This window comes from Cyclopterus lumpus, chromosome 3, assembly GCF_009769545.1.
Source record: "Cyclopterus lumpus isolate fCycLum1 chromosome 3, fCycLum1.pri, whole genome shotgun sequence".
NCBI classification, from domain to species: domain Eukaryota; kingdom Metazoa; phylum Chordata; class Actinopteri; order Perciformes; family Cyclopteridae; genus Cyclopterus; species Cyclopterus lumpus.
The window spans coordinates 24,391,702-24,407,508 of NC_046968.1; the positions used below are offsets into that span (position 1 = coordinate 24,391,702).

A 15,807-nucleotide genomic window follows, 5' to 3' on the forward strand; every position below is an offset into this window, starting at 1 on the left:
GGTAAAATGCGACGAATAAATAAAAGTAAATGTACATTACGCCCCAATCCTCAAAATGAGCCTTAAGATCAACAGCCGGCATCGCTTCCCTTGAGACCATATATCTAGTTACATAAGTGGATCAATGTCTCCCAAGCTGCTTTCTCAGTATTTAAATATACAATAAAAGACTGAAGAAGTGAATATCCATTCTCCTTCAGGTAGCTATGTCAGTTGTTGTGAAGTCCAATTACAACCAGCAGCATCTGTAGGTGAGAAAAAGAAGCTACGGCATAAGCAGCTCTGCGTTAAACATGATCCATATCTGCAAAAAGCTCGTCTCGTCTAATCGGGGTACAAAAGTATTTCACGCGTCGGGCCGTTTTGAAAACGGCGTTTCGCTGCAGCAGCGTCTAAGGCCTTGTGGAAGGGAAAATGGGAGCCAGTGACGGTCTTTTGATCCTCTAAAATAAAATAAAAATGAAGAGGATTAGATGATGGTTTGGTCTTTACAGGAGGAGAGTAGGGGGGGGGGGGGTGGGGGGGTCAAGGTATTTCCACGTGAATGATGGGGTAGGCACAGTGAGGTCTGGCAGAAACTATGCGATAACTGATCGTAACACTTGAGTGTGCTCCATCAAGAGTAGGTTGTAAAACTACACATATCACCTAAATGGATCTTAAATCTTTCCTGCCATCGATTTCACGTTCGATCCATGAACGCTGCCGTGTCTCCATCATGATCATTACTCATCATACTTGTCGTTATTACGATATTCCAGTAATTGCACCAGTTAAGACATTATCCGACACTTATCATATTATTGTGTGCACTACGCAGAGCAGCAGGAATGAAGTTATGATATATCAAAAAAGAGGCATAGGAGGGCTCAGAAGCTTGTTGGAGGTCAGAATTGGGGGGCAAAGGAAGCAGCTTTGCCAGTCCAGGAGGCTGAGAGAGGTCAGACGTTGTTGGGGCTAACGTTCTTCAGGTTGTTGAGCTCCAGCTCCAGCTGGCGTATTCGCACGTCCTTGGTGGTCAGCTCCTCCTTTAGCCGCCGCAATTCGTCCTGCTGCCGGAAGAACATCCGCAGGAGCTACACGTGAAGAAAAAAAACAAGAACAAAAATACTCTTCCAAGTTAATACGGGACATCCAATCGACGACATCGACCCACTCGATCGATCCCTTTCAGTCCAGCTCACATGCTCCTCATTTGTCTTTTTTGTTTGTTGAATTTGGATCCACATACGCGGTAAAAGCTCCTCTTTGTTGGGTCAATAAAAAACGTCCAAGAAACTGGACATAATGTCTATAGCATGGACGTGTGTGTGTGTGTGTGTGTGTGTGTGCATCTCTGTGTCTGTCCACGGCTAATCTTGCATACTGCTGCACCAAACTGCTTTATATCTGCACACAGCGGGGTGCCGATATCGGCCTGGATTACAATGAAAGTGTATCTGTTGTGTGAGTGACAGACACGTCTTATACACCAATGGTCATTGTATTCATTCTATCAAACATTTAACATTTGCGGACACACGTGGTTCAGTTTGCTTCTAAGTTCCCAGTTAGTTGTCATGCTCTGACTCCTCCCTTGCAACTGTACTCTCTAAACTCTACAACAGATTACAGAGGAACAACAGGGGAGAGTAATGACAGTCACATCGGCTGTTCACACACCTCGTTCTCTGTCCTGGGTGGAACGTTCTCCAGCAGGTCGATCCCGTTCACCACCATGCTCTTCTTTTCCTTCACCGGGGCCTTGAACACTAACTGGTTCGGTCGCTGGTAACCCTCCTTCAGGGATATTAAGACTGGGTCTGTTTGCAAAAAAAGTGTGAGCAAAAAAAAACATGTGAAAATCCACCTTCTAAAAAAAAAAACCAGCGTCAGCTCCGGGAGTTAATGCTCAAATGACACCGTGAAATAAAAATCTTATCTTAAAAACAAGTTATATCCGTGTTATTATTTCATCACCATGCTTTACTGCAGCTTTTCTTTAAGTTCCCCTACAAAAAAAAAAAAAAAGTGTGTTGGACAGCCAGGCTTTCTAATGTTGGAAATTCAGATTTTAGAGATGTGCATTGACATCGCCCCCTTCAGTAGCGGAAAAAACATGCATCATAATGACACGATTTGCAGATGTAGTATAGTCATGGTCAGACATTGTACATAAATATAAGGAAAGTATCTCTAAATGACTTCCAGAACATCGCAATACCAAATGCAGGACGACACGCTCGTATTAGATTAAGATCTTTGCCTGGCATTGGTTTATATTTGGCTTCTGCCAGAAGGTCGTTGGATCGACCACCGAAAGGAGAGTCAAACCGATCCAGCGTGCGCCCAACGTGTGGTTTACCTCTATTCATGCCGCTCAGCCATTCGCTTGCTGACAGCGCAGGTTCTGTTCCGGCAGTCATGGGGTAGATGTCCTCCTGGTATGTGTCTGACTGTGAACCAGGAAACACCACAGATATTCATATTTTGCTCATTAGCTTTGGAAAGTGGTTCTCGGCACGCCTCAGCAACCACTTACTGGAATATTCTGTCTTTTTATGGTCAAAACCAGTAAAGGCCCATTTGCTTTCAGATGAATTACATCGGTCCTCGTTAGCTCTCAGCTCTGATTAGCGAGCTGACTCACTCTGTTTTTTCTTCTTTTTTTTTTTTTTACAAGTAGAAACAATCTACTTTACGGCTCTGGACACATGCGACTTATTGAAGAAATGATGTTCATACCGAGGGAACGGGAGTAGAATCAGTTCATTTCTTTAATTTCCGTCCCACTCACCCTTCTTGGGACGATCATGGAAATGGGCTCGATCAAACCCTTCAGAGTGACGAGCTTGTAGAAGCGGTACACCTCGCAGGCGCCCACGTCCAGCCCGTGCTTCGGCATCACACCTGCAGACGACAACGAGAAGCGCGCTGTGACACGACCGCTTTCCCAGAAATTCACGGCCAAATCAAAGTCACGGCGACATCGAGAAACACAGCAGGAGAGATCAATCGTTACCGGTCGACTCGTTACTTACCGAGGCCTTTCTGTGGAGCCGGGGACCGGAACTCCGTCAGGTATTGGAAGTACGGCTTCTCTGTGGTAATCTCAAAGTAACGGATGTTGCCGTCCCCCTGCCGAGGCACCACAGTGTGTCTATTACACCACAGTTCAAGGGGTAGCTTGAGTTTCAACCACGTCACATTGTTTTTCACATGCTTTAAAGTACGCTCTAATCTGATTTGGTGCTCTGCGGCGGTTACCAGAAATTGGAAATCCCTGAAGTCAGTTTCAAATTAGGGGTGGCAGTAAAAATGTACGTCTCTCAGAGCAACTGTCTTACCAGTTCAGAAGACACATAAATACATTTAATTAAAACCACACGGCACTTCTCAGAGTAGTTTGCTGTTTAAGCATGTCAGCGCAGTAATGTGTGACGAACGTGCTACTTTGCATCTTAAAAGGAGATGACAGATATTTGAAAGATGTTTCAAAGTGGGAAATCTTTGAAAAGCATTGCGCAGTTTGAAGAGACATGATGCATTGTGGGGCACTTGCTCAGTAAGCTCAGTACTATAAATTCAGGCATTACTCATTGACACATAGTGAGTTAGTATATTGGTTTGTTCATTCGAAATGGCCACATGTGAAACTATATATCACTCTGAATTATCTGCGTGTGCTCTTGTTACTAAATAAAAAGGTATCGTTAACATTTGTAGTGTATTAATTTGTTTGGTATTTGCCAAACCACATTTGCACTGATTGTTTTTTTATCCTGTTACCTTGTCAGGTGAATTCATAACAAATAAAACCTCAATGTGGATAAGAAAGTGATACATCTGAGAAATATTACAGTCCATAACAATCTAACTCCATATGACCCAGTAAGGGTCAGCGCTGACCTTGCCCGCCAGGTACAACATGTGTGTGTCGGCGTCGTAGAAGGGAAACAACAGTCCGGACAGGCCGTCGATGTCTTCCTCCACAATTGGCATGGACAAATCCTCCTGAGAAGAACACACACACACACACACTGGGATTTAGAAAACACACACACACAAACACACATTCTGGCTCCGCCCTTTCTGGCATTACTCGCACGCCGCCATATGGAGGTGTAGTCTGACCTGATCCCAGAGAGCGATCTGCCGGGTGTTCCAGCGTGAGACCCCCGTGGTGAGCAGTCGCTTCATGTTGCCCAGGAACAGCACTCGGTTCACGCGATGGTTCTTGCAACTGGCTTCCTGGTGGAGCAGCACACAAAGAGACAAAGAGCATTAAGGGTGTATATATGCACCTGCTAGGAAAGTGTGTTCTCATATATTAGTGTTTATTCTAGCGACAATACAGATAAAGAATAAAATACATTTTAGCAGGCTATCCAATGGGGAGAACCTTCATTATTTGAATGCCATGCCGTAATATTTTGGTAACCATTTTAGTTTTTACAGTTACACTGACAACGCACTTTGGTTTGGAGTTGCAAGTAAATCTGTATTTCAGGTATAGAACATGCTCATGATTTGTCCCTTTTTCTTCCTATTGTACTCCTGCTGCCTGCAGTCTCCTCCAGTCGGTGCAGCGGCACGCGACTCCATTTCATGGTGATCGGGCAGCAAGATCAACCAAGGTCAAACCTCAAGTGGTTTAGAAGGGGTGTGGCCCAGCCGCATCCTTTTGTTTTATTTAAGAGCCGCGAATATTCTTCAAATTATTAAGTAACCCATATTCTATAGTTAAAAATGAGCCACACTACAATTTTAGAATCACGTGGTAAATAAGAGGTGAAACATAACACCATTATTTCTTCAGAATTGATAGTGTTATATAACGAGGCCAGACAATTTAAAGGCTCATTTAATACAGAAAATTCTTCCCTCAAATTGTGACCACGTCAAAGCACCAGCCCCCCCGGCCCGCTGACCTGAAGGACGGCCCCGGAGCGCGGCTCAATGACGCGCAGCTTCTTGTCTTTGCAGCTGGTGGCCAGCAGGCTGCCGTCGGTGTTGAAGGACATGCTGAGGATGACGTCCGTGTGGCAGTCGATCATTTTCACCGGCTCTCCGATCTCCAGGTTCCAGATCAGGATCTGAGGGGGGAAGGGGGGGGGGGGGGGGGGGGGGGTTTGGGTGGAGCTGTGAGACGGCCGGCGGTGCTTGAATCAAGTGATGTGATTATGGTGTGAGCTTTTCGAACGGGATTTGACTATTTTGATATCCAGTAAAAAAAAAAAAAACATCAGGTGAAATGAGAGCCTAAATTCCCTACTTATTTTCTTTGGAAAGCACTAATTCAGTAATACAGGCCTGTTGAGGTAAAGTCGATACACAGGGCTGCAACAATTTATTATTTTCCATTATCGATTAATCTCTCTGTTGGTATTTCGATAAATATATTTATCGTTCAGCCTATAAAATGACAGAAAATAACAACAATGCCGACCGCAATTTGTAAGCGGCACAGGGTATCATCTTTAGACTTCATGTTGTATCTGACCAAAACCCAGAAATAATCAATATTCAATGATATAGAATAAAGAATATGTATCAGGTCCTCACAATAGGACCATCAAATAACGCCTTAAAAATGTATCGACTAAAAATAGTTGTATTCATTATGTTGTAGATCAACTAACTGATTAATCCAACACAATGGTTATCTCATAAAAACATCTAAAAGTATTTGAGTCCTTTAACCAGCTTTAATGTCACTTACATCCCTGTGCTGTCAGAGTTTATCGTGTTGATTCGATGCTTGTGTGTGTTTGCCGTTACCGACGCGGTACCTTGTAGTCGTAGCCGGCGCTGAAGAGGATGCCGCTGCTGGTGGGGTGCCACTCGATCACACCCACCCGTCTGCTGTGGCCGTACAGCTCCAGCACCGCCTCCGTCATGTTGCGTCTCAGACCGCCCTCTGGGATCTCCCATACTCGCACCTGCCACGTTCACACACAGTCAACATGAAGGAATACAAGGCGCCTCATCGTAAAGGAGCACACACACACACACACACGCACATTTATAGAACTGGTAAAATGGGTATAATGCTTTTGTCGCAGGCCTTTTTTCATCCTCTATTTAAAATGAGCTCTAATCTTCAATCAGCTTGACACAGCCAGCGATCCTCTCTGATCAGAAATAGCACATGGAATCAATGCAGCCCGCTGCATCCGGATTAGACTGGATTACGGCTATGAGCTGGAGGCTCTGTGTCGGACCAGAGGAGATTACGCTTCAACAAGTGAAAGTTCTGTACAGGACACTGTGCTCGGGAGAGTAATGCAACAGGTCCTTAGTACGTATATGTCACGTGAGCGAGCAGTCAGTTACTGAACCGCGTGTGCATTTGTGCCTTGCTCAAAAGCATTTCACATCCGTCATTTGACATTTTCAGGCCAGTGGTTCACAACAACAACAACAACAACAACAACAAAAACGAGAGCAGCTGCCAGACAAAATCCACTCACAAGCTTGTGTCCAGTACGAACTCTGAATCTGAGTCACAATGCCGGGATGACCTCGTTGTCAACCTCGGTATCTCACAAACAGATACAGTACAATACTTCTTACAGTAGCATCACCCTGAGCCGACCAAAAAAAAAGCATTGCAAATGAAAGAAAAGCGGGTAACTCACCGAGGTGTCCTCCGAGCAGGAAGCTATGATGTTCTCAAAGAAGGGATTCCACTTGATATCCAGCACGTTGCCTTGGTGGCCGCACACTTTTGGGTAATGAGAGTCCAGCCGACCAGACTGCAACAGAGCGACAGAAGTTACGTTATTTTACATTTACTGTACTTTCTTTTCTTTCTGTTTTGGCATGTAGGTGAAGTAAAGGAAGATATCAGCATACATTAACATTTATTGGACTGTGAGCCATATAATCAATATGAGGTTATGAAATAATGCTAGGGGGAATTAAAGGGAGTAAAATAGAATAGATGTATGTATGGTGTGATTATTTTATATTGCACATAAAAGTGCCTTTGTGGTAAAACAGCACAAAAGTACAATAGTAGAAAATGAAAGAAAACATTCCTTAAAAAGCACCGATACAAATTATAATAAAAAGTAATATGTTAAATTACTTGTTCGTGGACACAAGTAATAAATCTCTATTCATAGTTTCAGAACATCACTGAAGAAAACTTTACTTTTCTTTCATTCACGTGAACATGAACGACCAACATAATGTAATAAAAGTGAAATCACGTAAGTGATGAAAAACAAAACAGACCTGGTTATTGAACGGGGACGTCTGAGGCACTTCAGTGTTATTGCAATAACCCGTGGAGTCCACAGTGGGGCAGTGGCTCATAACAACACGACAGAAAGCTCTTAATGTCGGTCATGTTCTCCTGAATGTTTTATGTCACTTAAATCCACTGACCTCTTTTTTTTTTATCAGAGATTTGTTTCGGAGTGTCGGGTCATGAAATCCTGCATGTTTAAATGAACTGTCCTCACTGAACCCTCAAGATTCACTCCAGATGCTGTATCAAGCCTTAACAAAATACTACTGTAACATAATTTAATTATATATACATATATATATATATATATATATACACACACACATATATATATATACATATATATATATATACATATATATATACATATATACATATATATATACATATATATATACATATATATACACATATATATATACATATATATATATATATATACATATATATACACATATATATATACACATATATATATATACATATATATATATATACACATATATACATATATATATATATACACATATATACACATATACATATATATATATATATATAAAATCAAATGCTATTAGCAGCATCGTTGCACCTTAATCCTCAAAGAGAAAATTAATTTAAAAAATGCACTTTCTAACTGCCCCTTTGTGCTCCTCCCCCAAACTAAAAACAATAAATGACATTTCTATTTTTTATTTAACATGAGGAGGGAAAATTGTGAAATACAACTACACATCTCCAGCAAGGCTTTGGGTGAAAATGATTGTATGTATTTATATGAGGATTGGGGTTAGTGTTTCCCCATATGTAGGCTATCACCTCGCTGACAAGTAGCGAGCATAGCAAATAGCTAGCATATTTTTAGCAATACCCACAAAAGGAGAGCAGATCAATAAATACATTTTAAATGTCGCTAAAAAACTAAAAAGCAGGCAGCAGGAAGTCTGCTCGCGTTTGCCAAAGATCTTGAAGTCTTTGCTAACAAGACGAGGAACAAAAGCCCAAAACCAAGAGAGACCAAAGACTGCCAACAGGGAAGTGGGACCTTAATACCAAGAGGAGACGGAATGATTCATAAACATAACCAAAGAGAGCATTGAAGTCTCAGCCGGGCCGATGCCTCATTCTCCTTTTCCATAACTCTCACTATAGCGAGTGGGCGGTTTCAACATGGCCGCCAAAAACATTAACAACATGCGACCCAAGGGACTTCTCATTAAGGTGGAACTAATTACCTGCAAAGAAATAATGTCTGTTGGGAACCACTTATGAGGGGAAGTCAGAAATAATCATGCAACATGATAGATATTAAAGATATAATATAAATAAGAGAATAGGAAATGAAAATAGTGGTTGCAGGAAAGAGACAGATCTACGTCGGGACCTCCTCGTCTTTCTAAAAGCTCATTTCCTCAGACGCACACGGACCTGCAGGCCAGGTACGCCAGAAGCACCACACTGGGATTGCTACCAGCTCTTGCTGATCTGCAATTCCTTAATAAATCTGCATTAACGAGGCGGCGGCTCATGATTATTTTCTTTGTCGATTCATCTGTCGTTTGGACTATAAAATGTCAGAAAATAGTAAAAAAAAAAACTGAAGATATTCATTTTACTCTCACACAAGATAAAGAAATGCATGAAATCCTCCCAGTTGAGAAGCTTGAACCAAAATGTAATTGGCATTTTGTGCTGGATAAAAAACTATGAACGTAATAACCGAGACCTTGAACTCGACACAACTCAACTGTATCACACACAGTAAAAGTCTTGGTCACAGTACGACACCAGCAGGGATCTAAAACCACACCCAGCGAGCTCTCTTTCTTTGTCTGACGGGATGAAGAGGTGTTTGTGACCTTGTGTGTCCATCTCTGGGCTGGAGTGAGTGCCAGGTGGTGCCAGCGGTAGTCCTTCCATTGTCTCGTGAGGGGGGGGGGGGGGGGGGGGGGGGGGGGCGCATATGGCCTTCTCGCCAGCTGTCAGCGTGATACGTCAGTCGTTCTCACACCTCATAATTAGCCAAACCCGGCTCAGATTAGTTTGTATTTCTAATGGAGCGGAAGGATTTCCTCCTTTTGTGCTCATCTGTTCACCCTTTGCTTGTCATTGTTCTTCTACCTGCTCACATCGTGTCGTATACGTGAACACCGACTGCCTCTGATGAGAACATCTACTACACAGGGCACAGGGTTATTGATTTAGATTTACAGTAAAGACAGTAAGTAATTAAAGTGAAATCACTCTGCATACCATACCTCCTTCTAATTCATATTTAACCTCGTTGATTCGGCACTTTGATTTCCTTTTGATACACCTTCCACTCCACAACTTTATAGCAGAATGTGCGTTGTATTGTGTGCCATTACATGTCAGTGTTTGGAAATGATTGATGCTTTTTAATTTGATTTTTTTTAAAGATTATTCTTGGGGCTTTCTTTCCCCATTTCTTTAATCGTGATAGTCAGGAAAAGGGACATCATGCAGCAGCTGTGGGTCAGATTTGAACCCCATACATACATATATTATTATTATCTTAAAATCTGGACATCTTAACTTCAACACCGTTATTTTTTAGCCTAAACAACAACACAGGTCCTTTTCTGTATGCTGCCATAGAAAAAGAAACATTTGGAGCCTCACAAAGTGTAAGCTCACCTAAAAAAACAGGAGGATGACCGGAGGAGACTGCATGAAACAGCAGACATCATCCCGCAGAAGCTGAACTCGTCGACTCGGCAGAAACCGGAGGAAATGCTAAAGTGCAACGCTTTGACGAGGAGGAAATCGATCAAGGTCGGGCCTTTATGTGATGTTAGCGCTATGGTCACGGATAAAGTCATTGCACAGCATGAACAATACACCCCTTTAAGAATGACTTGCTACTGTCGATGACAATGTGCAATATGCATGTTTTTTAACCCTATAATAAGAGATTTTCTCATCGTTTAGTGCCAAATATTTTCATAATTGGGATGAATTCATAAAAACACCCAGCTGACATCCAGATAATCAGCAAGTCAGCAAAAAGAGTCTGAAATAAAACCCACTATTAATATCAGCGCTTCTCTTTATATTCACTGTATGTGAATTTTCCGCTTCATGACTCGACTTGTTTCCCCTGTAAGTCTGCCATTGACACGATATCTATTAATGTGTTTCTATGTAAATCCTCCATAATTAAAATCAAATGATACTGTACCATATAAACAATGTTATTATTGTCACCTAGTAGTCACATGTGAAAACCAGCCAATAAGACCTTCTCTTTCTATCTTTGGGAGCGTTATAAATCAACTTGACGCCAGCCAGCATTACTATAATCATATGATGCTGCGCAGCTCCTCTTCAAAACAAAGTGAATTTTATAAACAAAGAGCGCCTGGAGACCGCTGAGTATCACCTGCAGCCCCATCTGAGGTATGAGCAGGTGTAGGTGGACCAAAATGAATTTCTGAAAGGTTATATCAAGCGATGAAGTGAGCACTTGTTATGTACTCTGATGTCATGTATATAAAATGATACAGCGTGGCAACAGTGGACAGAGAGTATGACACAAACCAACTATGTGCTCCAGGGACGACGTATGGGCGTAAAACAATGGATTTAATGACTATTGCAGAAAATAAGCTCTTAAAAATGGGTTCATTTCTGGGGTTTTTGGACTCATTCCTTGAGCTCTCTACCGTGTGGAGCCAGTCGTAAGTCTTTTTCCACGACCGAACACTAATGAAAATGTAAAGTAAGATGTAGCTGAGGTCTCTCTGCCTCGCACAACATCACTACTCAGCTTACTGGATACTTCTTCTAACAGCTCGACCCTGCCAACCTTCCGAGAGCTTCCCAAGTACCTTGGCAGAGTAGCTCTTAAAGAGACAGGCAACATTTACAAACTATTCTACACTCTTTATATCAACGCCATATCAAAATGTGAGCAAACACATTTTCAGTTCTGTTATAAATATTACAGTCCGACCAACGTGTGAGAAGATTAATCACTCCACTATCTGCATAATGCCTCTAAAATGTGCGGCTGTGAGGCTTATCTTCCATATTAAAATCTGCACTGCACTGTTGTGTAATGAATAATCCAGCAAAGGCAGTAAAACAGAATGTATATGCTGAACGTGACATAAAAACAAATCCATTCCCTTTTCCAATAGTAGTAAAAAATGATTCCGCGCTTTCATTTCCAACAGCGCCCCTTTGTCTTGTTTATAGGAAATACCAGTTTGCCTTTATGGGATGCTATTGGCAAATCTACCCTGTTACAACTTCGGCTTTAAATTCTGGCTTGAGTTTTTAAAGGGTTTCATGCAGGCAGGGAGAGTCTGTGTTGAGTTTGTGTAACAACTCTTTTTAAAACTTCAGATCTAACTGTGCTGTCAAGTAGCCGAAGCAACAGCAATCTGGTCTAAGCCTTAAACAAATATACAATATAACACACTTCAACATCCTAAATGCTTTGACTCTCAGTGAGTCACTCAATCTGTGACTGTTAACTAAACATAACGCACATTTTTTATACAAAAACTCTAACAAAACCAATAACCGCTGAGCATTGTAACGCCCCCGACACAGAATTGAACAGTCAAGTGGAAAAAATAACCTCAGGGGGTCTCCCGTGAATAGGGGGAAGACCCCATCACTCTTTTGACCCTGGTCGCTACGACAACGAAGAGCCAGTCGCGAGTGTGGCAGGGGGGACTCGTTACCTGGGATACTGGTATCACGATGAAAGCGCCTCCGCCGGCACTCTCGGTGACGACCGCCAGGAACTTGGAGTTGACGGCGCAGAAGTGGTTGTCATGGACGTTCTTGGTGATGGGGAAGCCGTCGAAGCAGTGCTCCCGGTTGCCCACCTTTCCGTAGACGTTTCGAAACTTGGAGCTTCGGTAGGTCGGACGCCATGACATCTGGGGAAGAGGAACGCAAACACACAAGTTAGTCCTTTTGTTATTTTGACAGAATATCCAGATGGAGCACTCCTTTATGCGGCATGATATCGACACATCGAAGTGAACATTCCCTTCGATGTGGCCGATAATATGTGACCGATAAGATATGACTGATAAGATATGACCGATAAGATAAGATATGACCGATAAGATATGACCGATAAGATAAGATATGACCGATAAGATATGACCGATAAGATAAGATATGACCGATAAGATATGACCGATAAGATATGACCGATAAGATATGACCGATAAGATAAGATATGACCGATAAGATATGACCGATAAGATAAGATATGACCGATAAGATATGACCGATAAGATATGACCGATAAGGTAAGATATGACCGATAAGATATGACCGATAAGATATGACCGATAAGATATGACCGATAAAATATGACCGATAAGATATAACCGATAAGGTAAGATATGACCGATAAGATATGACCGATAAGATATGACCGATAAGATATGACCGATAAGATATAAGATATAAGATATGACCGATAAGATAAGATATGACCGATAAGATATGACCGATAAGATATGACCGATAAGATAAGATATGACCCTCGAGGAAGCAGAACATTATTTTCAAAGACAGCCTCATCTCAGCCTGTTGAAGTAAGATTCAGCTTTCAGGTTTGTTTGAATCATGTGACATGAAAATGTTTACGGCATGATTCCCCTGTAACACGAGTTCAGGTAAAAACGTTGCATTTTATTGTTTACGTCTAACGGTCGTTATTAATAAATGCGTCTTATTGTTTCGAATAAAATGTCAAGAAAATTGCCCATCCCAATTTCCCCACAGCTAACTGTGATGCATTGCTCGTTTTGTCCGAACAATTCCACAACACCGAATTCAATTCATGCTCTTTTAAAACATGTCCAAAATATAGTTTTATTTCTTCAAGAAAGAATAACAGCCCCGACATGGATTTGTGTATTTTTCTTGCACATGAAATGTATTGTGGTTAAACTAATTCAGTGCGTCAGGGTAACAGAAGCATCGCGTCCCCAGAGGAACATTTAGCCGAGCCGGGGGAACATCATAAAAACCTTTTATCACACTGTAAAATGAAAAAGTTTTCTTTTTCCTTCAAGTATTGACACTGTGAACTTCCACCGAGTCCACAGTTGCAGGGTGGGCCGTCCCTTCTGCGCAGACGTGATAACTGATCACGGGGGGTGCGACGCCCCTCATAGAGTGAGAACTGGGTGAAAACTGTGGCGTGAGCTGGCTCAGACACAGGAAGTGGACGTCGAGCCGCCCTCTGACCCACGAGGACAGACGCTGGTGTCATGTCTCGCATGAAATCTTCTGATCCGTTTGTGAGAATAAAGACCAGCGACAGTATTGGTGGACCACATCGGTTCAAAAGAGGATCTGGCGGGACAGGATTTACGGTTCTTGACAGATCAGTAGCAGCGGAGCCGGATGACATCATGCAATCCTCTATTCAGTATTGTTCTTTGGGATGTGTGTGTGTGTGTGTGTGTGTGTGTGTGTGTGTGTGTGTGTGTGTGGGGGGGGGGGGGGGGGGGGGAGTGGCGTACACATGCAAATAGAAACATCCTCACACCATGCGGCTGCCATTGTCTTTCCCCGTCCGTCTCTGTCTCAAACCAGACTCCAGTGGGCTCCAGAGTGGGTGATCGATGCGTCGCCCTCCACTCACATGCTCCATTACAGTAACGCTGCTTTTACAGAGTCACAGCAGTTGTTTTACATATGGTGCCGAGACTATTACTCAATCATTTAATTAAGGAGGCGAGATAATAATGTTCTGTATCCTTTGCTCCTCTACTCACGTACACTTCAGAAGGAAATACTGGGCCTTTATCCCCACCACATTTAGTTAGTAGTCACTCTTTCAGGATTTTACAAACATCTATAAAATATGATGTCCTGGAAAAGATTTTTGCAACCTGCAAACTTGCTATTTGTCCAGAATCTAAATCAAACAAACTTGAAACCAAAAGACGAATGATGCACCACATGAAGAAAATGTACGCAGACAAAAGATGTCCACTGGTAATGCAGATGTTTCTGTTTTCTTTTTGGTTTATTTACACAAACAAAGAAATCATGGCTCTTGCTCTGGTTAAAGTATAGACCCTCCCAGGTGCATGCTGGTCCTATACCTGTGTACCTAAAACAGACCCGCGGTGCCTGTAGTGTTGTCAAAAAGTACAATAAAATAATGTCTAAATAAAGAAAATATCTGGACAAATCAGTCCCAATGGTACATAATTTAAATGAACTCCAACTATATATATATATATAGCTTCCTTCTTTACTTACTTAACTTTGTAGGTAAGATCTTTACTTGAAATGGAGCACAGATTGAACTATTACTTCTCGCTGTGTCATATAATGTGATTTAATATATTTGGGCTGGTCAGACAAAACAAGCAACATGAAAACATGTGAATAGCCGTTAGTTGCAGCCATACGTAATCCTATAAACATCCAGTCCAACACAGATGGACTGCTCTGAAGCCATGTCTGTACGAGCAGCATAAAAGCAGCTTGTTAAAGAATTAATGTAGAACAGAAGAGCAGCAGAAAGCGGCCTGAGGGACGGTTAGAGGAGAAGGGAAGAGGAGACTCATTCATTGGTCACCAGGGGTATGGCACAGAGAGGATATCTGTGTGCATCTGTGTCTCTCTTATCACACGAAGGGTTTGCAGCAATAGGAGCGTGCGCACACACACACACACACACACACACACACACACACACACACAGACTTTGTATTTATCGATGCAGATCACACGACTTGTGTGTTGCGAGTACGATTCCCTCTCAGTTGAAATAGCACACATTTATTTTGTGCATCTTTTTACCGGAGAAAAAGTTTTATGACAAGTAAAATCCAATATGTGTCCGTACGCCACACTAATGCCCTCGTAATGACCCTGAAGGTGTCCCCTTACCTTGCCGGTGTCCATGCGGTGACAGTAAAGCCACAGTGTCGCCGCGGCCTCCTGCAAACATCCGCCCTCCTTTCACTAAACGAGCTGCCAGGATCTCCTCTCTTCCTTCCTTCCCCTTCAAATCCAAGCAGGCAGCCTGTGTCTGCTCTACCTCCTTCTCTCTCATGTTTGTCCTCCCCCCTCCTCTTTAAACTCTCCCTTCTCCTCCTACTGGTACTGATAGCTGGAGGGCTCTCACTCCCCCCCTCCCTCCCCACCTTCCTCCTCTTATCCTTGTCTCCCATCCTGCCACTCAGCCGGCCCTCTGACTCTGTCTTTCTCTGCCACAGTCAATGCTCCAGCCAGTAGTGGCCATTCATCCTCTTCCCTCTCCCACTCACTGCTTGTTTGGAATCTCAAGGCCTTTCTGGGCCGATTCCCAGCACCACCAGTAGTGTTTCATCCCCCCTCCCCTCCCTCCCTCCTTTCAATCTCTTATCTCTAATATTTCACTCCACAGGTATGAAACCTACTGGATTTCTGTGAAGAAAACCCAGAAGGAACGTCTGCAACTGTTGGCCCTGTTAGCGACGGGCCAAAGGCAACATGGTAACATTTTCAGATCTACTACAAAGCAATAAAGAAATGTAAAACTTGAAACATTTATTGACAAGGAATGTCGA

The 15,807-nt window shown here is 42.6% G+C and overlaps 1 protein-coding gene across 1 annotated transcript; it reads right to left on the minus strand.

Moving 5' to 3' along the window:
- Positions 1 to 941: 941 nt before the first annotated feature.
- coro2ba (coronin, actin binding protein, 2Ba) lies at positions 942 to 15,258 on the minus strand. The gene is made up of 12 exons (XM_034529399.1): positions 15,146 to 15,258; positions 11,953 to 12,153; positions 6,621 to 6,737; positions 5,772 to 5,921; positions 4,911 to 5,075; positions 4,114 to 4,230; positions 3,889 to 3,993; positions 3,021 to 3,117; positions 2,777 to 2,889; positions 2,345 to 2,435; positions 1,663 to 1,802; positions 942 to 1,076 (listed from the first exon to the last, which is right to left on the minus strand). Exons 1-12 carry the CDS (start codon positions 15,158 to 15,160, stop codon positions 942 to 944), a joined length of 1,446 nt encoding a protein of 481 aa, XP_034385290.1. The 5' UTR covers positions 15,161 to 15,258.
- Positions 15,259 to 15,807: the final 549 nt, after the last annotated feature.